This window comes from Syngnathus leptorhynchus, chromosome 12 (assembly GCF_054491065.1).
Source record: "Syngnathus leptorhynchus isolate UIUO chromosome 12, UIUO_Slep, whole genome shotgun sequence".
NCBI classification, from domain to species: Eukaryota; Metazoa; Chordata; class Actinopteri; order Syngnathiformes; family Syngnathidae; genus Syngnathus; species Syngnathus leptorhynchus.
In genome coordinates, this window is record NC_141206.1 from 1,030,838 (window position 1) to 1,057,699 (window position 26,862).

The 26,862-nt window shown below is 41.2% G+C and overlaps 1 protein-coding gene across 10 annotated transcripts in view; it reads right to left on the minus strand.

Annotated features, from left to right (window-relative positions):
- sptan1 (spectrin alpha, non-erythrocytic 1) overlaps positions 1–26,862 on the minus strand; it is a 100,691-nt gene that overhangs the window by 44,201 nt on the left and 29,628 nt on the right. For 3 of the 10 annotated variants that reach the window (XM_085927132.1, XM_085927128.1, XM_085927129.1), the window contains exons 21-28: positions 25,061–25,206; positions 24,894–24,950; positions 21,175–21,373; positions 20,579–20,683; positions 20,459–20,494; positions 20,315–20,350; positions 15,622–15,669; positions 5,108–5,199 (exon numbers count right to left, since the gene is read on the minus strand). In XM_085927132.1, coding sequence (XP_085783258.1) covers positions 5,108–5,199; positions 15,622–15,669; positions 20,315–20,350; positions 20,459–20,494; positions 20,579–20,683; positions 21,175–21,373; positions 24,894–24,950; positions 25,061–25,206 — 719 coding nt within the window. The remainder of the gene's footprint in view (positions 1–5,107; positions 5,200–15,621; positions 15,670–20,314; positions 20,351–20,458; positions 20,495–20,578; positions 20,684–21,174; positions 21,374–24,893; positions 24,951–25,060; positions 25,207–26,862) is intronic. The other 7 variants (XM_085927133.1, XM_085927130.1, XM_085927138.1 and 4 more) reach the window with 5 other exon arrangements.

Consider the following 26,862-nt stretch of genomic DNA (forward strand, 5'->3'; position numbering starts at 1 on the left):
TCACGGACAAGAAAATTTGATCACATTACCCCAATATTAGCCAATTTACATTGGCTCCCGGTCCATTTAAGATGTGACTTCAAGGTTCTTCTATTAACCTATAAATCATTGCATGGCTTAGCGCCTTCATATCTCGTCGACTTAGTTGTTCCTTATGTTCTGTCTCGTAACCTTTGTTCGCAAAATGCTAGTCTTTTAGTGACACCGAGGGCCAAGAAAATGTCTGCAGGGGCTAGAGCATTTTCCATTCGGGCTCCAGAGCTCTGGAATGCCCTGCCAATGGATATTAGAACTGCTACCTCAGTAGAAACATTTAAGACACGTTTAAAGACGTATTTCTATGATATGGCCTTTAATTAACCTCTCCCCGACCCCACTCCCCCCACCCCTCCCCGGCTGGGGAGGTGGTTAGGTGACACCCAAGCTGACGATGGTTGTGTATGTGTATGTATTTTATGGGCCCTCTTTGCATCCATTGCAGCCTGGTGATCCTGAAAGGGGGATCCTTCCATCTGTGGTCCCTTCTCAAGGTTTCTCATTTTTCCCCTGGTAGGGGTTTTTGAGTTTTTCCTTGCCCTTTTGGGAGCCTAAGATCAGGGGATGCTTTGAGAATTATTGTCAATTGATTGTCTATGTGAAGCCCTTTGAGACTGCTTGTGATTTAGGGCTATACAAATAAACTTGACGAATCCTTAAACTGGTCTGAACATATTGATTTGGTTTGCAAAAGATCTATGAAAATGCTAGGTATTTCACAAAAAGTTTGTCCCCTGGTCCATCCTTCTGCTCAACTCACTCTGTATTATAGCTTCCTGTTTCCTTTTCTCAATTACTGCAACATAGTCTGGGCAGCCACATATCCAACATACCTCAACAAACTACTCATCATACAAAAAAGTGAAATGTCATTTTCAAATACACAATTACACTTTTCTGATAAGGTTTTGGTCAGGCACGTGGCAGAGGGGGTTGTTAATCACTTTCAGCTGCATTGGTGTTGATGGAATTAACAACAGGTACACTAGAGGGGCAACAATGAGATGGTCCCCAAAACAGGACTGGTTTTGCAGGTGGAGGCCATTTCAAGTTCCTCCCTCTTGATCTTTTTTAACTGTTTTTCCACAAGTGTTGGCTTTAGCAAGAGTCATTATCACGACTGGAAGCATGAGGCGATTTCTTAACCCTCCTGAAGTTGCGCAGATTGTAGACGGTCCTCATCCCATCAGCAGGACCGATATCCGCTGCTTTGTGCAAGGAGGAACAGGTTGAGCACTGCCCGAGCCCTACAGAATGACCTTCAGCAGGCTACTGGTGTGAATGTTTTTGCCCAAACAGTCAGAAACAGACTTCACGAGGGTGGCCTCAGGGCATGACGTCCTGTAGTGTGCCCTATGCTCACTACTCAGCACCATGGCGCTCGATTGGCATTTGCCATAGAACACCAGAATTGGCAAGTCTCCCACTGGCGCCCTGTGCTGTTCACAGATGAGAGCAGGTTTACCCTGAGCACCTGTGATAGACGTGAAAGGGTCTGGAGAAGCCAAGGAGAGCGCTATGCTGCCTGCAACATCATTCAGCATGACCGGTTCGGTGGTGGGTCAGTGATGGTCTGGGGAGGCATTTCCATGAGGGGACAAACAGACCTCTACAGGCTAGAGAACGGCAGTCTGACTGCCATTAGGTATCGGGATGAAATCCTTGCACCCATGGTCAGACCCTACGCTGGTGCAGTAGGTCCTGGGTTCCTCCTGATCCACGACATTCCTCATGTGGCAAGAGTATGCAGACAGTATCTGGAGGATGAAGGAATTGACACAATTGAATGGCCCTCACGATCACCTGATCTAAACCCGATAGAACACCTTTGGGACATAATGTTTCGGTCCATCAGACGCCACCAGGTTGCTCCTCAGACTTTACAGGATCTCACTGATGCCCTTAGACAGACCTGGGAGGACATCCCACAAGACACCATCCGTCATCTCATTAGGAGCATGCCGCAACGTTGTCAAGCATAAATACAAGCACACAAGATATTGAAAAGAATTTTGAGTTGCAGAAATTGAATTTAGGCAAAATAGACGAGCCTGACATCATTTTTTCACTTTGATTTTTGGGGTGTCTATATACTGAGCCCTCTGTAGGCTGAACACTTTTATTTCCATCAAAAGATGTGGCATCCTTTTGTTCCAGAAACATTAAACTGTCCATATCAGTATAGATATCCAACTTTTTTTTTCACCATTGAAATCTGATGTGTTTTCAAAGTGTTCCTTTAATTTTTTTTTAGCAGTGTAGATATGAACCATCGGCACCACTGTTTAGAAATTACTCACTACTGTCAATTGATAAAGTAAATATTCATCAAACCTGTCTACTCATCCATAAATACATATATAGGAAACACCATCTTCAAGACACTTTTCATATTTTCTTCACATTTGTATCAGACGTTCATTCATATCCAACAAGACAGAGGGACAATCTCTACCCACCTTCCTGTTGAACATCACGCCATCAATACAACATCCACTTTAGAGGGCCCTCACTCTGGAATGAGCTACCAGTCCATATCCGATCCATATCTTCACAGGCTGCTTTCAGAAAGCACCTGAAACACCACCTTCTCCACTCATGATCCTACCAGTCCATAATTATTCCACTGCACTCAGCTGATCCATACTAAGAACATCAACCTAAACTACAATTCCTTCTCTGATTCTTCGTTTTGTTATTTTCTGTTTCACAGTTCTTTTGGTTATTTCTACCTGGTACTCTTTGATTGCTTAAACATCGCTAAGTGTTTATTTTGTTTCGCTTGTTTCTTATTTTTATAGTGTATTATATATACATATGTCTATACCGACTTTTTTATGCATATATGAATATGATGAATTAATATTTAGCTTGTTATGCTTTTATCTATTTATTTTTTGCAAACACTTGAAAGACATTTGCCTTCACAGCACTTTTGTTGTATATATAACAGGAGTGGAGCTCTCTACAAGCACTGTTGCACTGTTATTGCTGTAAGAATATGTGCTAAACAATAAACGAGAAATACAAACAAACAAAAAAAACGAGATCATTTAGAAAATTAAAGACATGCCTCTCTGCAAAAACAGCGAAGGAAATGGTAGCTTGAATGGCAAACAATATCACCGATCAGCTCCAGCTTTCTCAATTGCCTATGATGAGTCGTGTGACGTGACCGATATCGAACAGACTATGCTATGCAGGTACGTGAACTTTAATGGGCCGCAAGAAGAAATTGATACCACTAAAAGGCCAAACACGGGGGAAGGACATCTGCGAGGCTGTGCTGCAGTGTTTAAATGACAGAGATACACACTGGCCACCTGATTTCAGTCGCTAAGACGGCGCACCGAGTATGCACTAAGAGGCGTTGTGTGCGTAAACATTCCCACTGGAGTGTATGGAGGTAATGAGCCTTGTCATCCATATTGTGAACAAAATAATCACAAAAGCATTAAACCACCGCCAGTTCCGTGAATTGCTAGATGAAGTTGACAGCGAATATGCCGATCTCCTGCTGCACAACAAAGTCCGCTGGCGATCCAGGGGCGACGTTTTGCATTGCTTTGTTGCTTTGTATTTCAAGATTCAAGAATTTTTATTGGCCATGTTTGAGCGTGCCAAACAAGGAATTTGACTTTGGTACATCACGGCCTCTGTTCAACATTTAGGTGACTAACAACACAGGACATGTGCGAAAATTGACAAATATTTTCAAACATCCCCTGATATTAAACTTTTATTTGTAGCTTACTTATTTATTTTAATAGTAGGCATACAGTTCATGTATTGACAGTCTATGTTGCCTTATAAAAAGCTTTTAGATTTTTATCAAACCATCTGTGTCACTCCAATTCATTAAATCCATCGATCGCCCTTTATGTAAACAATGCCGCGTATGAGCTGCGTATGCGCCGCGTATGAGCTGCGTATGCGCCGCGTATGCGCCGCTGACGTCGGACTCGTCGTGCGTTGCATTTCTAATTATTCCACAAATCCTTCATCCATTTTCTGAACTGCTTAGTCCCCACGGGGGTCCCGGGTGTGCTGGAGCCTATCCAAGCAGTCATCGGGCAGTAGGCGGGGAACACCCCGAACCGTCCATCCATCCATCCATCAATTTTCTGAACCGCTTAGTCCCCACGGGGGTCGCGGGCGTGCTGGAGCCTATCCCAGTCGTCATCGGGCAGTAGGTGGGGGACACCGTGAACTGGTTGCCAGCCAATTGCAGGGCACACAAAGACGAACAATCAATCGGGCTCGCACTCACACCTAGGGACAATTTGGAGTGCTCAATCGGCCTACCAAGCATGTTTTTGGGATGTGGGAGGAAACCGTAGTGCCCGAAGAAAACCCACGCGGGCCCGGGGAGAACATGCAAACTCCACACAGGGAGGGCCGGAGGTGTATTCCACAGACCCATGTAACGATATATAAAGTAGATATCAAATAACTATCATATAAAAAATATATTATCAAACCATCTGTGTCCTAATCATTAAATCCATCGATCAAATTCCTCGTCCTTTATGTCAACAATGCTGCGCGTGCGCCGCACAGATCTAGTATATAACTATATTGTAGTGTTAAAGTACCAGGAAAGCCGTGGGTTTGGTAAACGGCTCTTTATTTAACAAGACTTCAACGAGCCAACAACTACTGAACTGTAACGATAAAAACATACAAGTTGCTACATGAAATAAAATATCAAATAACTAAAACATAAATAAGTTTTTCAAATCTTGTGTCTTCAAACGTGGGGCCCTTCGTCATCTTTGTCATACCTTGATTGAATCCTTTGTCCTTTATGTAAACAACTTCCGCGCCGCTGACGTCACTTGCAGTTCAAATTACAGTAATCCCTTGCTACATTGCGGTTCGTTTGTCGCAGTTTCACTACATCACGGATTTTTGAATTTTGAAAATTTGTGAAAAAAATTCACATATAAGTTGCTCCTGAGTATAAGTCACCCCCACCCAAACTATGAAAAAAACCGCGACTCATAGTCCGAAAAATACGGTAATATCTCGATCAAAATCACACAGTCGATAATTGGTCAACAGTTCTCACCTGTGGAATCGCTGCACTTCATGGGCACTACCCAACACGTTGCTCCTTTCTTCAGCCAACTGCTGTAGTGATTTCCAGTGATTATTCAATTCCTGCAATTTCAAATGAATACAATTATGAACCACTTACAATTCCTTCTTGGCAAATTGGTGCATCAAATGCAGGATTTAGCCATATCAGGTGGGAGAGAATATCATTTTCTTAAAAACCTTTAGCCTTGAAGTACTAAGCAGTAACATTTAGAGCAGTGGTTCTTAACCTGGGTTCTATCAAACCCTAGGGGTTCGGTGAGTCAGTCTAAGGGGTTCAGCAGAGACTCCACTAAGAAGGTTCGAACACACCTGATTTATTGTGTAAATTCTTGATGACACATATCTGAACTGGTCTTGCGAAGGCAACAGCAGAAGTCACACAGATTTGCAGGTATGTAATTTGTTTTGAGTTCATGCATTGTATTGGTTATGTTCTTTGAACAAGGTGATGTTCATGCTTGGCTCATTTAGTGCACCAGTAAGAAATTGATATCTTGAATTTGAAAAAACAATTTTTTTCACTAAAGAGGGGTTCGGTGAATGCGCATATGAAACATGGCAGGGTTTGGTATCTCCAATAACCATTGATTTTTAACTGCTATTTTTCTGAATAATCCTCACTTGAGATGGAACATGTTTCTATTTAACCTGTTAGAAGAGGTAGAGGGATAAATGTTTGCACAAGGGTGAATAAATCTGGGCAGTGAAATAGGGATGAAAATCAATGAAAATTCCATCTCCCAAATAAAGTTAGCACAGTTAACAGCAGCATTATCATAATAATGATCAAAATAAAAAATATACGCTCCGAAACCGCAGCATAAGTCAATGAACATAAATAAGTAGAAAGCTATCTAGCTTCAGAGATAGAGATAAAGAGAGGGAGATCTCTCACACTCTCACACTCACACACACACACACACACACACTCACACACACTTGCGCACACACACACATGTGCACACACACACACTCGCGCACACACACTTGCGCACACACACACATGTGCGCACACACACACACACACACACGTGCACACACACACACACACACACACACACAACACACACACAAACACACAAACACTATTTTTCGGACTAAGAGTCGCTCCGGAATACAAGTCGCATCAGCCATAAAATGCCCAATATCGCGGAAAAAAACATATACAAGTCGCTCCGGAGTTTAAGTCACATTTTGGGGGAATTTTTTTTGACAAAAATCCAACACCAAAAACAACAGGCTAACGATACAGTATGCTAACGTGACAAACACAAACGAGGAGCTGAGAACGGGCCTGACGTAACATTAACAGTGATTAAATAAAAATAAATAAAATAATAATAAAATTCATTTGCTAATTAGAGAAGCCCATGCTCATGGTTAGGTGATATGAATGAGACATGTTAATCACAGTTAGAGTAAGCTGCAATATACTTTATTTTACTCTGTGTTGCCATATTAAATAGTTAGTAGCAACTTGAGCAGCATCATAGGACTGATGTTTTATTTACACACGAATGTATTAAGAGTTGAGTAAGGACAAGAGGTTGACAGTGATACTGTTGGTGGAAGACTGCGAACCCACGCTTAAGCTTGAACTAGAGGCTTGTAAAAATATGTTTTGAAACTGTTTGAGTATTTTAATCTGCTAAACTAGGAGAACCCACGATTATAACCAGCTCAAAAAAATTAAAGGAACACTTTGAAAACACATCAGATTTCAATTGTGAAAAAAAAAAAGTTGGATATCTATACTGATATGGACAGTTTAATGTCTCTGGAACAAAAGGATGCCACATCTTTTGATGGAAATAAAAGTGTTCAACCTACAGAGGGCTCAGTATATAGACACCCCAAAAATCAAAGTGAAAAAATGATGTGGCAGGCTCGTCTATTTTGCCTAAATTCAATTTCTGCAATTCAAAACTCTTTTCAATATCTTGTGTAGCCCCCACATGCTTGTATGCATGCTTGACAACGTCGCGGCACGCTCCGAATGAGACGACGGATGGTGTCTTGTGGGATGTCCTCCCAGATCTGTCTGGGCATCAGTGAGCTCCTACAAAGTCTAACGAGCAACCTGGCGGCGTCTGATGGACCGAAACATTATGTCCCAAAGCTGTTCTATCAGGTTTAGATCAGGTGATCATGAGGGCCATTCAATTGTGTCAATTCCTTCATCCTCCAGATACTGTCTGCATACTTTTGCCACATGAGGCCGGGAATGTCTATGGCAAATGCCAATCGAGCTCCACGGTGCTAAGTAGTGAGCATAGGGCACACTACAGGAGGTCGTGCCCCGAGGCCACCCTCGTGAAGACTGTTTCTGACTGTTTGGGCAAAAGCATTCACACCAGTAGCCTGCTGAAGGTCATTCTGTAGGGCTCGGGCAGTGCTCAACCTGTTCCTCCTTGCACAAACCAGCGGATATCGGTCCTGTTGATGGGATGAGGACCGTCTACGGCCCTGTGCAGCTCTCCTAGAGTAACTGCCTGTCTCCTGGAATCTCCTCCATGCTCTGGAGATTGTACTGGGAGACACATCAAATCTTCTTGCAACAGCACGTATGGATGTCATCCTGGAGGAGTTGGACAATCTGCGCAACTTCAGGAGGGTTAAGAAATCGCCTCATGCTTCCAGTCGTGATAATGACTATTGCTAAAGCCAACACTTGTGGAAAAACAGTTAAAAAAGATCAAGAGGGAGGAACTTGAAATGGCCTCCACCTGCAAAACCAGTCCTGTTTTGGGGACCATCTCGTTGTTGCCCCTGTTGTTAATTCTATCAACACCAATGCAGCTGAAAGTGATTAACAACCCCCTCTGCCACGTGCCTGACCAAAACCTTATCAGAAAAGTGTAATTGAATTCATACCCTGATAAAAAAAAACTGTTCCTTTAATTTTTTTGAGCAGTGTAGTTATGATTGTGTTAAGTTGACTATTGTGAAAGTATGTGTTCCTATTGTCACGATGTTTAATCAATATCAAACATGTATGTAATATTGATGTTCCATTTACAGATGAATGTATAAATGTGAGCCAAGACAAGGAGGCGGCAAGTGTTAATGGTGAGACTAAGTGGTGGAAGACGGCATTATCCCACACATGCGGATAATGCGGATAATATAATAATCATGGGCAATTTTAATATCCACATGAATTTACCGTCAGAGCCACTTACTTCGGCATTTCAGACTCTAACTGATACGTTTGGTTTTACGCAAGCCGTACAGGTAGCAACTCATAAGAATGGAAATACCTTAGATCTGGTATTATCCCGAGGACTGGCAAACTCAAATATAACATTACTGCCATACACTACTGTTTTGTCTGATCATTACGTAATAAAATTTGAAATTGTAGTTCTTAGTCAAAGACAAGAGAGCAATCAGAATTATAGCAGTTGTAATATTAAATCCATGACTGCAACGGCGCTATGTGAGCTACTGCCACCAGCAACTGCCGTATTCCCCCCATATACCGGCTCTATTGATAATCTTACAAATGAATCTAATGCTACATTGCGAAATGCCATCGACTCTGTGGCGCCGCTACGTCTGAAAACTCGCCGTAGATTGCCGACTCCGTGGTTCACAGATGAAACACGTAAGCTTAAGCAATTATGTAGAAAGTATGAACGCAAGTGGCGTTTAACCAAACTTGAGTTTTTCCATCAGGCATGGCGCAACAGCCTCCTGAAATATAAAGATGCGCTTATCTTAGCAAAAATTATAGCAGTTGTAATATTAAATCCATGACTGCTTATTGCTAAGATTCGCCCAATCCTCTCGACCGGTGATGTGGAAATTATTATACATGCGTTTATCACGTCGCACCTGGACTACTGTAATGCATTATTCTCTGGTCTTCCCAAGTCCAGCATCAAAAGTCTACAGTTAGTACAAAATGCTGCTGCAAGGCTGCTCTCTTAAGATGTGATTTTTTTATCAGGGGATGCTTTGAGAATAATTGTCGATTGTTTGTCTATGTGAGGCCCTTTGAGACTGCTTGTTATTTAGGGCTATACAAATAAACTTGACTTGACTTATTATACTCCATTCTCTATTATTATTGTGTGAAGGTGAAGGCCTTCACACTTATGTTATTCTACTCCATTCACTTTATTGTGTGAAGGCGAAGGCCTTCACACTTATGTTATTCTACAACATTCACTTTATTGTGTGAATGAAATATTATTCTATTCTATTCTCCTCACTTTTTTGTTCTTCTTTTTCCACACAATTCAACCCATTCACTCCATTCCACCTTTCACGCATTCCAAATATTCACGAGATGAGTGCTTCCATTTTCTTATTCCGAAAATTCTCAGTTTTTTCCCCATTCATTCTTAATGGCACATTCAACATTTCACATTTACGTTGTTCCAGTTTGAAATTCACATCATTCAACACATTCACATCACATTCGGAAAGATTCTCGACATTCCCCAACTTCCCCAAAATTCCATCCATCCATCCATCCATCCATCCATCCATCCATCCATCCATCCATCTTCTTTCGCTTATCCGGGGTCGGGTCGCGGGGGCAGCAGCTTTAGGAGGGACTCCCAGACTTCCCTCTCCCCAGCCACTTCATCCAGCTCATCCCGGGGGGATCCCAAGCCGTTCCCCGACCAGCCGAGAGACAGTCTCTCCAGCGCATTCTGGGTCGTCCCCGGGGTCTCCTACCGGTGGGACATGCCCGGGAGCCGTCCAGGAGGCATCCTGATGAGATGCCCGAGCCACCTCATCTGGATCCTCTCAACGTGGAGGAGTCTCTTCACCACGACGGACCGGTACAGAGTCCGCATTACTGCCTACGCTGCACCGATCCGCTTGTCAATCTCGCGCTCCATCCTGCCCTCACTCGTGAACAAGACCCCAAGATACTTGAACTCCTCCACTTGGGGCAGGATCTCATCCCCGATTCGGAGAGGGCATTCCACCCTTTTCCGACCGAGGACCATGGACTCAGATTTGGAGGTGCTGACCCTCGTCCCGACCACTTCACACTCGGCTGCGAACCGCTCCAGCTCCGCCCCTCTCTTCAACCGAGTGTCCAAAACATGCGGCCGCAAATTCGATGACATGACTACAAAGTCGAGCATCGAACTGCGGCCTAAGGTGTCCTGGTGCCAAGTGCACACATGGACACCCTTATGCTTGAACATAAATTCCACATTTTCAAATTTGAAATTCCACCAAATTCTCCAAAATTCATTTTTTCACCTCTAAATTCCACATTTTTCAACCGATTCAACCCATTCCAACTTTATTCACCTTAAGCCTCCCATATTCACCCCCACTTCCACTATGCTTGCACAATTCAACCCTTGACCCACACTTCCAGTGTGGCGGCCATCTTGGATTGACCCTAAAGTGACCCAAATGAGTCCTAAATGGACCAGAAGTGACCCCAGGTAACCCGGAAGTGACCTCAGGAACCGGAAGTGACCCTAAATAGACCGGAAGTGACCTCCGTCAAACCAGAAGTGACTCAAAGTAAACAGGAAGTGACCTTTCTAAACCGGAAGTGACCTCAGCTAAACCGGAAGTGGCCTTAATTGAACCGTAAGTGACCAAAATAAACCGGAAATGACCTCAGCTAAACCGGAATTGGCCTAAATTGAACCACATAATTCAACCCATTCACTCTATTCCACCTTTCACGCATTCCAAATATTCACGAGATGAGCGCTTCCATTTTTTTATTCAGAAAATTCTCAATTTTCGCAAAATTCACAAATTTCCGACAAATATTTCCCCATTCTTTCTTAATGGCACATTCAACCTTTCACATTTATGTCGTTCCAGTTTGAAATTCACATCATTCAGCACATTCACGTCACATTCGGAAAGATTCTCGACATTCCCCAACTTCCCACTTCCCATAAATTCCACATTTTTATATTTTAAATTCCACCAAATTCTCCAAAATTCTGTTTTTCACCTGTAATTTCTACATTTCTCAAGTAATTCAACTATTTTCAACATCATTCGGCAGCATTCCCCAAAATTTCGCCTTCTCATGCAATCTAGAAATTGCAAATTCTAGTTGATTAAATTTCTACTTTATAATCACTTTATTTTGATGAATAATTATTTTGATCTTGTATGCTTTAAATCTCTTTTGTTTCTCATAGTTGTACTGTAAACCACAGGTGTCAAACTCCAGGCCCGGGGGCCAGATACGGCCCGCCACATTTTATGTGGCCCACGAAGACAAATTATGCATCAAATTTGTGTCATTACTAGAATTGGAAATTGTCTTCACTTTTAATCTCTTTTTTTAAAAAATATTTGACCAGTTTTTACTCTTCTTGATACAGAATCGAGTTATTTGTCAGTTTGTTTTGTAGGTTTTACTGTATATAATATTTATACATTTATTTAGGTTGACAGTCATAATAGCCCTACGAAAGAAGCTATGACTACAATGCGGCCCGTGAAAAAAATTAGTTTGACACCCCTGCTATAAACCGTTGAGTTCTTTTTAAAGTGAAGACAGCTTTAATCCTTGACATATGGAAGTGTCAGATCTGGTTCCAAATAGTTATCTTAGGCTCAGCTAGCGTGGGTGCGCGCTAGTGTAAATAAACGAGTTCCCTTGCTCTTACCAAAGACCGCTAAAACCATTCCGAGCGGTTACAAGAGCCCCAAATCTTATAGGAAAGAGAGCCACTGAAACGGCCGCGATCAATTTGATCCCGTGTCTCTGCCAGGCAGTTACTCAACACAGAGAGGTCTGTTGATTTTAACGGGACTAGTGTCCAGAAAAAAACGCAATTAATCTAACTATAGGTTGGTTGCGTAAACAGTGGTTGGACTCGGAACGAATCTTCTTTCTGAATCTACTTTCTGTACCGGCTTACATAAACTCTCGTCTCCCTTAGAGTGCTGCGTTAGAGCAGTGAGCTTAAAAGACAGAATCTTACCCTTTAAACGGAGAGCCGATCGCTTACATTAGATAAGTGCAGGATTTGACAGTATCTTTGTCTTTTGTGTAAACACCAGCATTTCTAATCTCAGAAGTGTGTGCGGTGCGCCGCTGACGCCAGTTGCTTATTCCACAGGCCCATATAACAATATATAAACTACATATCAAACTACAATATAAACAACAATTTTATCGAACCATCCGTATCACTCCATATCATTAAATCCATCAAAATCTTCATCCTCTATGTCACTTAAAAAAAAAGAAAAAAAAACACAGCTGTTGACTCCATGCGCCGCTGACGTCAGCCTCGTCGTCAGCCTCGTCGTCAGCTTCGTCGTCAGCTTCGTCGCCAATTGCGGCCCCAATTATTCCACAGATTTACGTATATAAGATAGTCACTACCCATATGCCGCCGCTTGCGGCGGGGACTCCCCGTATGCAGTCGATTGTGGCTGGGACTGTCGCCAACTGCGGCGCGGACTCCCCGAATGCAGACGATTGCACGTGGACTCCCTGAATGCCATCGATTGGGATTGCGGCTGGGACTCTTCGTATGCCGCCGATTGTGGCAAGGACTCTCCTTATGCTGCTGATTGCGGTGCGGACTTCCGATTAGCAGCCGATTGCGGCCGGGACTCCGGTGGAGCACAATATAGTTATACACTATATAACTATATTGTAGCGTTACCAAAGTACCAGGCAAGCCGTGGGTTTGGCAACCGGCTCTTTATTTCCCAAAACAAGGGCTCAACATATGAGCCAACACAGCAAGCGCCCTGGATCCCTCTTCCTGTCTCCCCCCACACCCTGCTGCCTTCATGGCCTTGCGAGACAATCGGAAACTACTGAAGTCTAACAACATAGACTTTGCTACTCTAAACTATGTATCAAATAACTATAACATAAATAAATTTATCAAACCATCTGATTCACTCCAAACTATTAAATCTTCTGACTCCGGAAGTCAGTGAATGGAACTCATTGTCAGTGAGGCTCCAATTATTCCACAGCCATAGTGCGCCCTCATGTGTTTTAAAGTGAAAGTAACGTGAAGCGATCAACTATACGAGTAAGTAAGTGTGTTAATGATCAAGTAAAAATTTGTCAATTGTTACACATATAAGTTGCTCCTGAGTACAAGTCCGTCGCTATATCATGGTTCATTTATCGCAGCTTCAGTACATCGCAGATCCCCCTCTCCCCAAAAAATACTCAAGTCTAACTAAAAATTCTAGATTGAGAAATTATGGCACGAAAGTTGCCCGCACGCCAGCAGAAGGCAGGGAGTGCCCACACAATTGCAGTACGTACAGTTGTACCTTGCTATAAAAAAGTTGTTATAAGAATGAGTTCTAAAAACATATTTACAGTCTCGTAACTTGTTATAAAAATTGTTATAATAATAAAAAAGTTCTAAAAACATTTACAGTATGTACACTTGTACCTTGTTATAAAAAAGTTGTTATAATAGTTCTAAAATCATTTACAGTATGTATACTTTAGCTCTATCTACATATGTTACACACACACGTATATTTATATTAATATTTATACATTATTTTCTGTATGTGATTTATACTATTATTTTGTATTTACGTGTTTGAAACTATTTACTGTACTAATGATAACATATGCACCTATATGGTTTAATATACATTTATTGATACACAAAAGTTTATGTATGTTAAAAATGAGAGGGCGCGCGCGCTGACTCCGTTCGTTATTGCATTCTCGTTACTCTGAGGATTGCATCAACTCTGATCATGCCTCCAAATTAAGCAAGTGGGAGCAGTAAAGCCATCCTAAAACACAAAGACGCTCTTAAGGCAATGCGACAGTGAGCGCCCGGCGCGCTGCGGTTGCACGATCGGACCAAATTAAGCTCTCTGCGCACTGAGGTCCACTTAAATTTTGGAAAGTCCATTAGGACTTTAAAAATATTTCAAAATTTTAGCGACCGCTCTGTCACAATAATGCCACCAGCACGGTGCAGTTGCGCGGTCGGCGGCGCGCTATGGTTGTGCATTCGGCGGTGCCCTGCAGTTGCGCGATCGGACAAAATTAAACTTCCTGCGCACTGAGGTCCACTTAAATTTTGGAAAGTCCATCAGGACTTCAAAAAGATTTTCTAAATTTCAGTGGCCCGCTCTGTCACAATAATGCGACCAGCGCGGTGCAGTTGCGTGGTCGGCGACGCGCTATGGTTGTGCGTTCGACGGTGCGCTGCAGTTGCGCGATTGGACAAAAATGCGCAAATGAAAAAAAATTACGTTTTTTCTTTTTGCTTGGAACGAATTAATTTTTTTTCCATTATTTGTAATGGGAAAACATGATTCGGAATTTGAACAATTCACTTCTCAAACAGCCTTCTGGAATGGATTGTGTTCGAAAACCGAGGCTCCACTGTGTGTGTGTGTGCGTATGCATATGTGTGTGTGTATATATGTTACGAGTTATTTAGTTAGATATATCTAGGGATATATATATATATATATATATATATATATATATATATATATATATATATATATATATATATATATGACAGGTGATGAAAACCCAATTGCAAATTCACATTGTGGCAGTGTAAAAACACTTGGCACGAGTAAGTTGACAAATGAAAATGATGTGACAAAAGTAGCGCCAAATTGCTGCCGAAAATAAGGCGGATGTTGTCGCATCCCTGCTGCCAGTTAGTTAGGTTTACAGAGGGAAGCCGATATCCGTAAAATGCCGGCGGGCGGGCGAATGCTCACGAGTCGTCGAGGCTAACATTGCCCGGCCGCTTTCCGACACCCCCCTCCCCATATATAAACATTTTCTCAACGGATTTACACGATTCACAATAATGATGCTTCTGACGGGAAAAAACATGGAAATCCGCGGATCCGTGGGAAATTCTCATCCCTGCAATCAGAGGACTGGACATAACATGTAGAGGAGTACATACCTTCGCTGCCATCGGTAAATATCGTTTGAGCTAAGTACGTACCTCCGCCGCCATTAATATATAAATACTACAGTTTGTGCAAATCTTTATATTTGTTTTGCGTGGCTTCTGCCACACAGAGACGTACTAAACAGACGTAATATGTAGTTCGGATGAACCAGTTTGGACATTACGTTTTACGTAGATAGGGGTGGTAAACCAATAAGAGGACTTTACGTAACATGTAGAGTATGTACCTCCGCCACCATTGATAAATAAATAAATACTATCGTTTGTGCAAAGGAAACAGCATTAGGACCCTCTAAAATGGCATAGACAAAGAGACATGCGTACGAGGCACCGGCAATGGAGTCCGCGCCTTTTAACCTCAAGTGCCGTATGGTCCGGAAAATACGGTATACACACACACATTACATTTTTTTTTTTCAAGTTCCTTAAGGGTTGGAAATAATAATATTAAGCAATTCTAATATAATGGCTAAAATTCCAGACGTGTTGTGACTAAAACCTGAAATAATTATAAGGTTGACCAAGGCCTGAGGATTTAGACAACATGTTGGGAAGGCGTAATGTTTAACGAAGAAATTCTTACCTTGATTGTATTAAAGTTAGCCGTTGTTTGAACAGCCAAGCGTATGTTCTATGGAAAAACAATGCATTGCAGATACAGAAAAGAGGCAATTAGAGGACATTGTTAGAGCAACCATACCACATTTACTTAAATAATTTTTTACTAACTGGGCTCATATATTTTGTGTGAACTACATTGCTTTCTTGTCAGTTTTCTTCTATAGTTTTGATAAATTTTCAAGTGACAATGTTTTGGCACTATCATGCTGATGGCATTCACTGAGGACCATGGTATATTTAAATCTTGGATCTAAAAGCAAGTGTCCAAAAACAGCAGTGAACCTTGGGCCATTGTAAAATTGGGACCTTAAGGTTGTGATTAAAACAGGACATTTTAGAAAATGCAATAGGCTTGTATAAATTCTCTGCTGGGTCTGCCCATACATCTAGTGTGAATTAGACAATCGAGTACCGTATTTTCCGGACTATAAGGCGCACCTAAAAACCAGCTCAGTGGCCTAGTAGTAGAGTGTCTGCCCTGAGACTGGAAGGTTGTGGGTTCAAACCCCGGCCGGGTCATACCAAAGACTATAAAAATGGAACCCATTGCCTCCCTGCTTGGCACTCAGCATTAAGGGGAGTGTTAGATCATCAAATGATCCCTGAGCGCGGCACCGCTGCTGCTCACTTCTCCCCTCTCCCCCAGGGGATGGATCAAAATCACATGGGGATGGGTTAAATGCAGAGGACAAATTTCACCACACCCAGATGTGTGTATGATGATGATCATTGGGACTTTTTTAAAATTTTCTCAAAAGCTGACAGTGCGCCTTATAGTCCGGTGCGCCTTATATATGGACCAAAGTCCTAAATTTAAACTGGCCCAAAGCATTGTGTCATGAAATCAATCAAAAGTGGCCTGCTGAAGACTATGAATCATGAATCAAAAAGACTATGGATCATTATTTTGTGAATATAAAGTAATTTGTTGCATATGAAGTTGAAATAAAAAAGATAAAATGGAGAATGATTTGATTTGGATTTAAAATCTGACATGATGCATTAATGCACCTTATAGTCCGGTGCGCCTTAAATAAGGACAAAGTTTTAAAATGGGCCATTCTTTGAAGTTGCGCCATATAGTTCGGTGCCCCTTATAGTCCGGAAAATACGGTAAATCTTATTTCTGCATTCCCCGCTACTGTTACATGACAGTGGTGCCAATTCACATAACCACAAACCATTTCAAGCTACTCCATCCAGGATTTGGTAGTTAGGCAGGGCAAATATAGTACAGCAGGACAACGAACAAAGCACCTGCAGAGCTTTGCACTGCCACCCACCGAAATGTGCTTGGACCCTTTCATGCACTGGGCGGGGAGAGACGTCTTTGTGCCCCATCATTTTGTGACGACCATGTGGTGGTAAAACGCAATAAGTACGCCATAGTGACAGAGAAAGTACTCATCACCGTGGGTGGGGTGTGCCATGCAGAGGTGAGGCCATAATATTCCCCGACAAGCTTGTTTCAGGATGCTGTCCCAAGACCAAGTCATGTTGTACATGTTACAACTATGTGTTTGCTTTTCTAGTATGTGCTTTTCTAGTATGTAATTAATACATTGTTATATAATCAATCCCACCTTTTAAATTAACTTATTTACAGTTGTAAATATAGATATAAATGCCTGAAGGTCACATGCAGCAATTTGATACGGTGCAATTTATTGCTAGTGTCTTACTTGCATGTCAGTGATTTACTTTAGGCGTGCAATATTAATAATTTTTATAATTTTATCATAATAATTATTAATAATTTACAGCTGACGGCATCAGCTGTAAATTAAACATAAGCATCACACTACCATCTTAATGAATTAACAAGACAAAAACAATTTCGGCAACATTGCACACAACTAATTGTTTACAGTTAAGTGTAAACAATATTGTAAAAATAGTGCAAATGTACTTACTTAGCATGTTTATAGCAAGTTCAAAAGGTAAATGTTCGAATGACTGTTGGAATTTTTCATCAGTTACATTGTCTGGAGGTCCTGCAACTATCCATTGAAAAAACTGCAGAGGAGGCTAATTATTTATAGTATTCAAATTATTTGGAAGTGTAGGCACTCATGCCTAGTGCAAACAAAGTTAAGTCTGGGTCCCAGCTACAATTTGTACCGTAGATTTCGGACTATAAGTCGCGGTTTTTGTCATGGTTTGGGTGGGGGGGCGACTTAAACTCAGGAACAACTTATGTATTTTTTTCACAAATTTTCAAAATTCAAAAATCCGCGATGTACTGAAACCGCGAAAACCAAACCGCGATGAAGCAAGGGATTACTGTAATTTGAACTGCAAGTGACGTCATCCGTGCCGCGCAGCGGTTGTTAACATAAAGGGCAAAGGATTTGATCACGGGATGACGAAGATGACGAAGGGCCCCACGTACTACCGGCATCATTAGCGGCTTTGTTTGTAAGTGACGCGGAGGACAAAGAGTTTGAAGGATTTAACGATTTGGAGTGACACAGAAGGTTTGAAAAACTATTACGGCTTTTACGCACGCCCGGTCCTTCTCGACGGGAGCTCTCTTTCACTTCCGTGGATAGAAGTCAGGGGCCGGCGCTCGGTCGGGTGGCTGTCCGGGGACGGTGGATGGGGCTCAGACATGGCTTTTACGCACGCTCGGTCACACTCTACGGAGCTTTCTTTCACCTCCGTGGATGGAAGTCGGGGGCTGGTGCTCGGCCGGGTGGCTGTCCGGGGACGGTGGATGGGGCTCGAACATGGCTTTTACGCATGCCCGGTCCTATTTATGGAGCTCTCTTCCACCTCCGTGGCTGGAAGTTCAGTAGTTGTTGGCTCGTTGAACTCTTGTTTTGTTAAATAAAGAGCCGTTTACCAAACCTACGTCTTTCCTGGTACTTTGTTAACGCTACAATATAGTTAGATCTGTGCGACGAATTTGATCGATGGATTTGATGATTTGGAGTGACACAGATGGTTTGATAATATTGTTTTTATATGAACCCACGTCTTTCCTGGTACTTTGTTAACGCTACAATATAGTTATATACTAGATCTCTGCAGGAATTTGATCGATGGATTTAATGATTTGGAATGACACAGATGGTTTGATAATATCGTTTTAATACGAGTTATTTGAAATATACTTTATATATCGTTATATGGGTCTGTGGAATAATTAGAAATGCAACTTACAACGGGTCCGACGTCAGCATATGCGGCGCATACGCGGCATTGTTTACATAAAGCACAATCGATGGATTTAATGAATTGGAGTGACACAGATGGTTTGAAAAACGTCTTATTTATGTAATACTTGAATAACTCTGAATGTTACGTCAGGCCCGTTCTCAGCTCCTCGTTTGTGTATATGTCACGTTAGCATACCGTATTGTTTAGCCTGTTTTTGCTGGTTCATGTCTGTCTTTGGTGTTGGATTTTGACAAATAAATTTGCCCCAAAAGTGCAATTTATACTCCGGTGCGACTTATATTTGTTTTTTTTCACTTTATTGTGCATTTTATGGCTGGTGTGACTTATACTCCGGAGCGACATATAGTCCGAAAATTATGGTACTCTGAATTTTGTAGGAATTCAAACCATTTAGAATGTGGATTTTTATGGAAGGTAAATTCCACCAATTTTTGTCTGATAATGTGTTTTTAACTTACAAAGAAATGCAACAAATCTAAAGCCTTTACAGTACGCCTTTGTTTACATTAGCCACAGCTTCCAAAATGGTGACAATGCTGACCTGCCACACAAACTATACAAGTCTAATTCGTCAACCTGTTGATTAGTAGGGTTGCAGTTCTCGAGATTGGTCCGGGTCTCGAGTCCCGGTCTCGTCATGGAATCAAAGGCATTTTTTGTTAACGAGGTTCATCATGTCTTCTTGTGTACGTTGCAACATTTTTCCTCCTTTTTTTAGGACAATCTGGTGAAGTTTTTTTATTTACCTTACTAGTTTTATCGTGCTTGGCCACGACTCTCGGCTGAGAGCTGAGACGTGTCTTTATCATCTGATGTTTCTGGATGTAGCAGATTATGTGACATCCTCGGTCGCCTGATGGTCTTTGCAAAAAGTGTGACAGTGTACATTTTATTTCGTCCCTGTTGAGTGTATCCATGCTCTGTTTTTTTTATTTATATTGCCTCTTTGATCCATCTTTTGTTTGTATGGTCTTCTGATCCAATGATGCTTGAGTTATCCCAATACATGATGCGACGTTCCCTTTTGCATTGGTAAATTATTAACAAGGACACGTCTCAGCTGAGAAACTGAGGGGAAGGTGGAAGCGCTTGCAGCAAGTAGTAAAGTAAAAAAAAATCGTTACTACATTGTCTTAAAACGGGGAAAAATAAAATTGAGCCAAATTTTTTTTGTCTCATCTTGGTCTCAGACAGGACAGATTCTGGATTTTTGCTCAACACTGGTCGAGACCAACCCAGTACAACTGTGATCAGCGAGAAACGTTATTCATAGAAAGCCTTTGTCTTGTTTGACAGTTTGAAGAGTCACGAAAAGCAATGTCTAATTCAATGCTCTGCTTGACAAGAGTTTTTTCAAAGGTGTTTTCTCCATCTTTTCATCAGACCCCAGTGTTTTTGGTTGGCTGACAATAAAGCTTTGAAAAATGTCTGTAATTAACGAGTTAAGTTCTGCCTCCACTGTGGATATTTACCTTCCATGGAGATGCAGTTTTTGAATCAGCTTCATCCTATATCAAAGCACAAGACATGGGTGTGTTAAAAAACCTTTTTACTGATGCAGTCGTCGGTTCTTAAATAGCAAGCAAAATATAGAATTTAAATGTTAATTTGCTTACAACCTTGCCAGACATTGCACCAAATGTTTCTTGTGTCTGCAAATAAAAAACATGCTCTAAATATTAAAAGACACAGAGGAGCAAAGTTGATTCAACATCAGAGAGGGAGCTGCAAGTTACCTGAACTTGAACCACAGGTATTTCCTCAGTCATTAGGCCTTCAGATTCTAGCTCAGAGGCCACTCTATTGATGTCCCTTAGACGTGACTCATTGGCCTTAAGGTCCTGGAAAGACACAAAACAAAAAAGCCTGAATTGTAGAAGATATGGACTATAATTTCCTTTATGATGGAAATCTTTCCAGACAGAGAGGTGACATTCCATGTCCCCAGAGCCAGCTTCTGCAGCCAGGGATCGGACCACCAAGGTCCCCGCCTTTGGCCGCCGCCCAGCTCACTCTGCACCCGACCCCCTTGGCCCCTCCCACAGGTGGTGAGCCCATGGGAAGGGGGACCCACGTTTTCTTTTCGGGCTATGCCCGGCCGGGCCCCATGGGCAAAGGCCCGGGCACCAGGCGCTCGCCTTCGAGCCCCACCTCCAGGCCTGGCTCCAGAGGGGGGCCCCGGTGACCCGAGTCCGGGCGAGGGAAAACAAAGTACATTTTAATTTAACGTTAAACTTTTAAATTAAACTTGCTTAGTAAAACTATTTTTATGAAGTACTTTAGTATTTTAATTAGTTGTCTGTGTTTAATGTGAACAGTAAAGTAACAATACCTTCTGGAAATCATCAAACTTCTTCTGTAGGACCTCCACCTGCTCCAGGTCTGAGCCCACCTCTTCATTTGTAAGCGCACTCTCCTTCTCATTGATCCACTGCTGAAGTTCATTTGCTTCCCGAAACAGCATAAACTTCTTGCAGCTCTTCTCCAACATGTTCTTGCGTTTCTCCCCAAGATCTAATAGTGTTCCATATCTGCAGGAAAGAAAGGATTAGAAGAAGCTTTCTATAAAAAAATGTTCTTAACATTTTAAAATTAATATAAAATATTTCACTAAATAACATGCTGGGTGAGCATAAAAATGACAAACTGTAAACAAATGAACTGAAAACATACACAGTGGAGCCTCGGTATTCGTACAATTCACTTTTTGAACAAAAAATTGAACATATTTTTGCTTCGGATGTCGGACGAAATTCAGTTGTCGAGCCTCGCGAGATGAGCCGAGAGGACCCGCATGCCAACCGACTCCGTTCGTTATTACTTTCTCGTTACTCTGAGGATTGCATCAACTCTAATCATGCCTCCAAATGAATCAAGTGGGAGCAGTAAAGCCATCCTAAAACACAAAGACGCTCCTAAAGCAATGCGACAGTGAGCGCCCGGTGCGCTGCGGTTGCGCGATCGGACAGAAATGCGCAAATTAAAAATGCTTAAAAAAGGCGTTTTTTTTTTCTTGGAACGGATTAATTTTTTCCCATTATTTGTAAGGGGAAAACATATTTGGAATTCGAACACTTCACTTCTCGGGGCCTTCTAGAACGGATTGTGTTCGAAAACTGAGGCTCCACTGCATATTAATTGTAAAGTGAGAGGATAAAACAGTTGTTCCCTGAAACTAATAAATGTGTTTGTCATTCATAATCACATTCATGAATGAAAAAATATTTAATTGGACTTTTTGATAGTTGGTCGGCAGCAAAATTATTACAATGGTAATAATAATACATTAATTTGTAATGCACTTTGAAGTGTACCTCCGGAGGTCTCACATTGAAAACTTTGTTGGGGAAAGGGAGCAATGATGTTTGTCAATCTGTTGCACCCATTTTTGTGTTTAGCCTTGTATTTCCCAAAATAATCCGCCTCTCTACCGTTTAATGCACAGCAACATGTTGGAATCAGTAACCTCTGTCCATCATTGTACTGCATTGTTTATTCCGCTTTTGAGTTATTTACTTAACTGCTATTATTCGGTTATTTTGCAAAATGTGTCGGCCATGTGTGCGCAACATTGTTCTCATTCAAACCAACAGTTGTTTGAGTGGACAAAAGATAATAGGGCACATAAATGGACCCTTTTTGTCCTCGCAAAGAACGGATTTCACGCCAATGTCAACAAATGCTTTGATTTTTTAACAAGCTTTTTGGAGATATGTTTCTCAACTGTTATTTCTGATGTATGGTGAGTTTGCAAAAAGTGATTATAATCACTTGAAATACGTGTAGTGTTACTATTACTAAGTGGCAAATAAAATGAACATGTTCTCATTGGTACATTCAAGATTATCTGTTATGGTAGGGGTTTCGTCAGTTTGGAGGCTATTTAAATGGTTGTGTGAGTATTTATAACATGGCTGGTAAAAAAAATATGTTGTAGAACATTAGAACAATCAGAGCGTTTTCCATGACTGAAACGCCTTCTGTGTCTGTAATGATGTATTAGTACGACTACTGCAGTTTCCGGACTATAGGCCGCTACTTTTTAAAAACAAGCTTTGAACCTAGTTTATAGTCCAGTGCGTCTTATATATGGATTTTTTCACAATTTTGTTAATATTGTATCATTTGTGCATATTCTCATATATGGAAATTAAACATTAAAACACCTGCAGTTTATAGTCCAGTGCTTTTTATGGATGAACAAAACAGGGTTTTCCCCTGATTCTAGCTGGTGCGGTTTATAGTCCAGAAATTACGGTATAAAGTGCAGATTAGATTTGGCTAAAATAGAATAGAAGAATCAAGAAATAAAAATTCTTCTAAAACTAGACTATAATGTCACCAGTTTTTGTCAAGTTATGCTGGATTTACACGAGCAGATTTTTATAATATCAGAATAAAAACTGAGTTTTAATTGATAAAACAATCAATAGAATAATTATTCTCAAAATATTCTATTATTTCAGCACTCATTTTGACCAGAATAACCTATTCTAAAAATATTCCAAGGTGAAGCCCTAATCTTTACCAGGTTGATGTAGAGGGTAGGAAGGAAAATTCAAATATTTCTGGTTGTCTGAATAAGATTCAAAACCATTTGCAAAAAGAAGTCTGCGGCAATGTATACTTTGCTTAATAAACAAACTGAGGGAAATAAAAAGGATGGCACAACACAACAACCAAAATAATGATTCCAGAATGGGGTGTTTAAGTCTTAGAGATGGGCAATTCACAGTTTACTGTAAATCTAATTTACAATTTGCTGTTTACTGCAATACAATTCAAGAATATCTAAGCGAAGATAGTCAGGTAGGGCTGGGAAATTCATCAAATTAGTATTATATGTACATCAGGGGGCGGCTCGGTGACGCACTGGCTAGCAGATCTGCCTCACAGTTCAGAGGGTGCGGGTTCGATTCCACCTACAGCCCTGCCTGAGTGGAGTTTGCATGTTCTCCCCGTGTCCGCGTGGGTTTTCTCCGGGCACTCGGGTTTACTCCCACATCCCAAAAACATGCTTGGTAGGCCGATTGAGCACTCCAAATTGCCCCTAGGTGTGAGTGCGGATGGTTGTTCGTCTGTGTGTGCCCTGCGACTGGCTGGAACCAGTTCAGGGTGTCCCCCGCCTACTGTCCGATGACGGCTGGGGTAGGCTACAGCACGCCTGCGACCCCCATGGGGACAAAGCGGTCCAGAAAATGGATGGATGTACATCAGGTAGGCCTGGGACACGCACGCACATACACACGTGCATACACACGTGCATACACACAAAGTGGTGTGCGCAATTGAGTCAATACATTTCCGTGCATACACACGTGCATACACACAAAGTGGTGTGCGCAATTGAGTCAATATATTCCCTCGTTTGATTGGCCGTGGCATAACGGTTATAGATTTTTAATTTTGCAGGCTCAAGAAATCCTGCTTCCTTCTAATGTAGCCAGGACAACACAAACACAAGTTGTTGCATTGTTACATGGTCTCATTCTTTGCCTTCCTCTTTGTTCCTCATTTATCTCTATTTTGCAACACCAACCTGGGCAATTATACCCAACCCAGATTCTACAGCTGATCACCATGCAATGTGAAATTAACAGCAGTAATTTGTCACCTGATTATATTAATACATTTTTAAAATAATACGTTTTCAAATCATTAAATGTCTGGCTTTTTAAAACGTTTTAGGCAACAAATGGTGTAAATAAAGTGCTATACAAGTGCTTTGCAATTACAATTTAGGAAAGTTTTTACTTATATTCCGGGAAATATGTACCAGGCCAGTTCCCCCGCCCGCCTCAAATGCAAATTTACACCCATTTGGGTTCAACAACACCTCGCTGATTCAAGTCACGGTGGTCCATTGAGCAACACAACTAACAATTTACCCAGTGGTTGTGCTGGTCATTAATTTAACCTCACTGCTAAAAAAAATAAATAAAAAAATAAAAAAATAAAAAAAAAAATGGTTGAATGCCCATCTCTAACAGGTATGACAAAAAAATTTACATGAACACAGAGGGTGTGACCATTCAATTCGTTCCTACTCACAGCTCTTCAACCTGTTTCATGCGCATAGACACGCTGCAGGCTTCTTTGGTGATTAGTCTGAGCAATACCAGTACAAAGATTATGATGTTAGAGACAGAAAAGGACATAAGGTGTGACAAAGTACTAAAATGGAAAAGGCATCAATATGTTACTATATTTGGTCTTACTGATTCTCAATTTGTTCTTGGCGAAGTCCAATGCTTCCATGTTCATCCAGGTTTTCCCGAGAAGAGGACTGATTGGGATCCAGCTTCTTCACATAGGCAGCTGGAACAAATCCCTGGCGGTCATTCACCTCTACTTTCCACCAGTCCTATGGGACAAAAAATAAATACGTGTATTTATTAAATGCTGACAAGCTTGAGTCGCAAGGGTTTACAACGCATTTCAAATGATATTTTATATTTTACTCTACGGCCCGCCACATCATTTTATGTGGCCCGCGAAGACAAATTGTGCATCAAATTCATGTGTCATTACTAGAACTGCAAATTGTCTTTTAATATTTTTTTTTTTTCAATATTCGACCAGTTTTTACTCATCTGATTTGAAAACGAGTTATTTGTCAGTTTGTTTTGTAGCATTTACTGTATATAATATGAGGTGCTCATACATTTATTTGGATTGACGGTCATAATGGCCCTCCGAAAGACGCTATGACTACAATGCGGCCCACGAAAAAAATGAGTTTGACACCCCTGGCCTAAATAATCAATACAAACATCATCATAATTTTGAAGTCATCAGCAATGATGGTTTAAGTTTAAGGTTACTGAACAGACCTCCCAATTACATCAGTTTTTTTTCTACCGTATTTTCTGCACCATAAGGCTCTTTGGGTTAAAAGGCGCAGACTCAATTACAGGGGCTCTTCTGTATTTAATCCACACATAAGGCGCACCGCATTACAGGATGCATGCATGTCAAGACTTACAGTAAAAAACAAAACAAAAAAAAATGTCACAGAAGCAAGACAGTGAGTTCAGTTCAGTGAGTTCAATGGTATTAGTTCAGTTTTACTTTATTCTACGATTTAACCATGTACTGTACTCACATTATTGTTCATTGATAATCATACGCAAATACATCCAGGTCCTCATCTTCTGTATCCGAACTAAACAGTCGGGCAAGTTCGCCATTAAACATGCCAAGTTCCCTCTCATCATTGTCTCGTTGTTGCTCTTCTGTAATGATCCCGACTTTCCAGAAACCTCTAATCGTGCCTTGTAAGCAATGTGTCCTTGTCGATGCCATTTTAGAGGGTCTTAATGTGGTTTGCTTTGCACAAAGCGATATTTATTCATCAATGGCGGCCGAGGTAAGTACTCTATTACATACAGTTCTCTGGTTTACCGCACTGGTCTACGTATTTTACGTAGAACAGAATGTCCTTTGATTAGTTCATCAGGTCTACATTGGACTCACACTCACACTAAACACGGCAGCCCACACAACATTTACAGATTTTGGAATTTGGTCGCATAAAAGGTGCACCTTATTAAAAGGCACACTTACGGTTTTTGAGAAAATTAAAGGCTTTCAAGTGTATCACGCAGAAAATACGGTACGAAAAAACTGGCACACAAGTTTCCAAACATTTGATTATCATAAAGAACAAAACAACAAAAGAGTCTTTTGTTGAACTAGAAGCATAAATGGGTAATATTAACTGAAATCAAAATCTATTTCATTTAAAAAAAACTCATAGGTGAAATTACATTTCAACATTGGACCAACCCCCTTATTTCAAAGGGACTTCATAATTCTTGCAGCCATTGAGCTTGTCAGTTTTTGAACAGTTTCTGCTGTTGTATTTTTAAATACACACACTACTACACGATTTCAGTAAGCCATAATAGGTCTTGGACCATTTTAAAAAAACATTTGAAATGACCGCCTCCCACACACAACATCTATAGTGACCGTGGTTCATTAGAGTAATTTTTATGAGGTCGAATGTAATGTTACT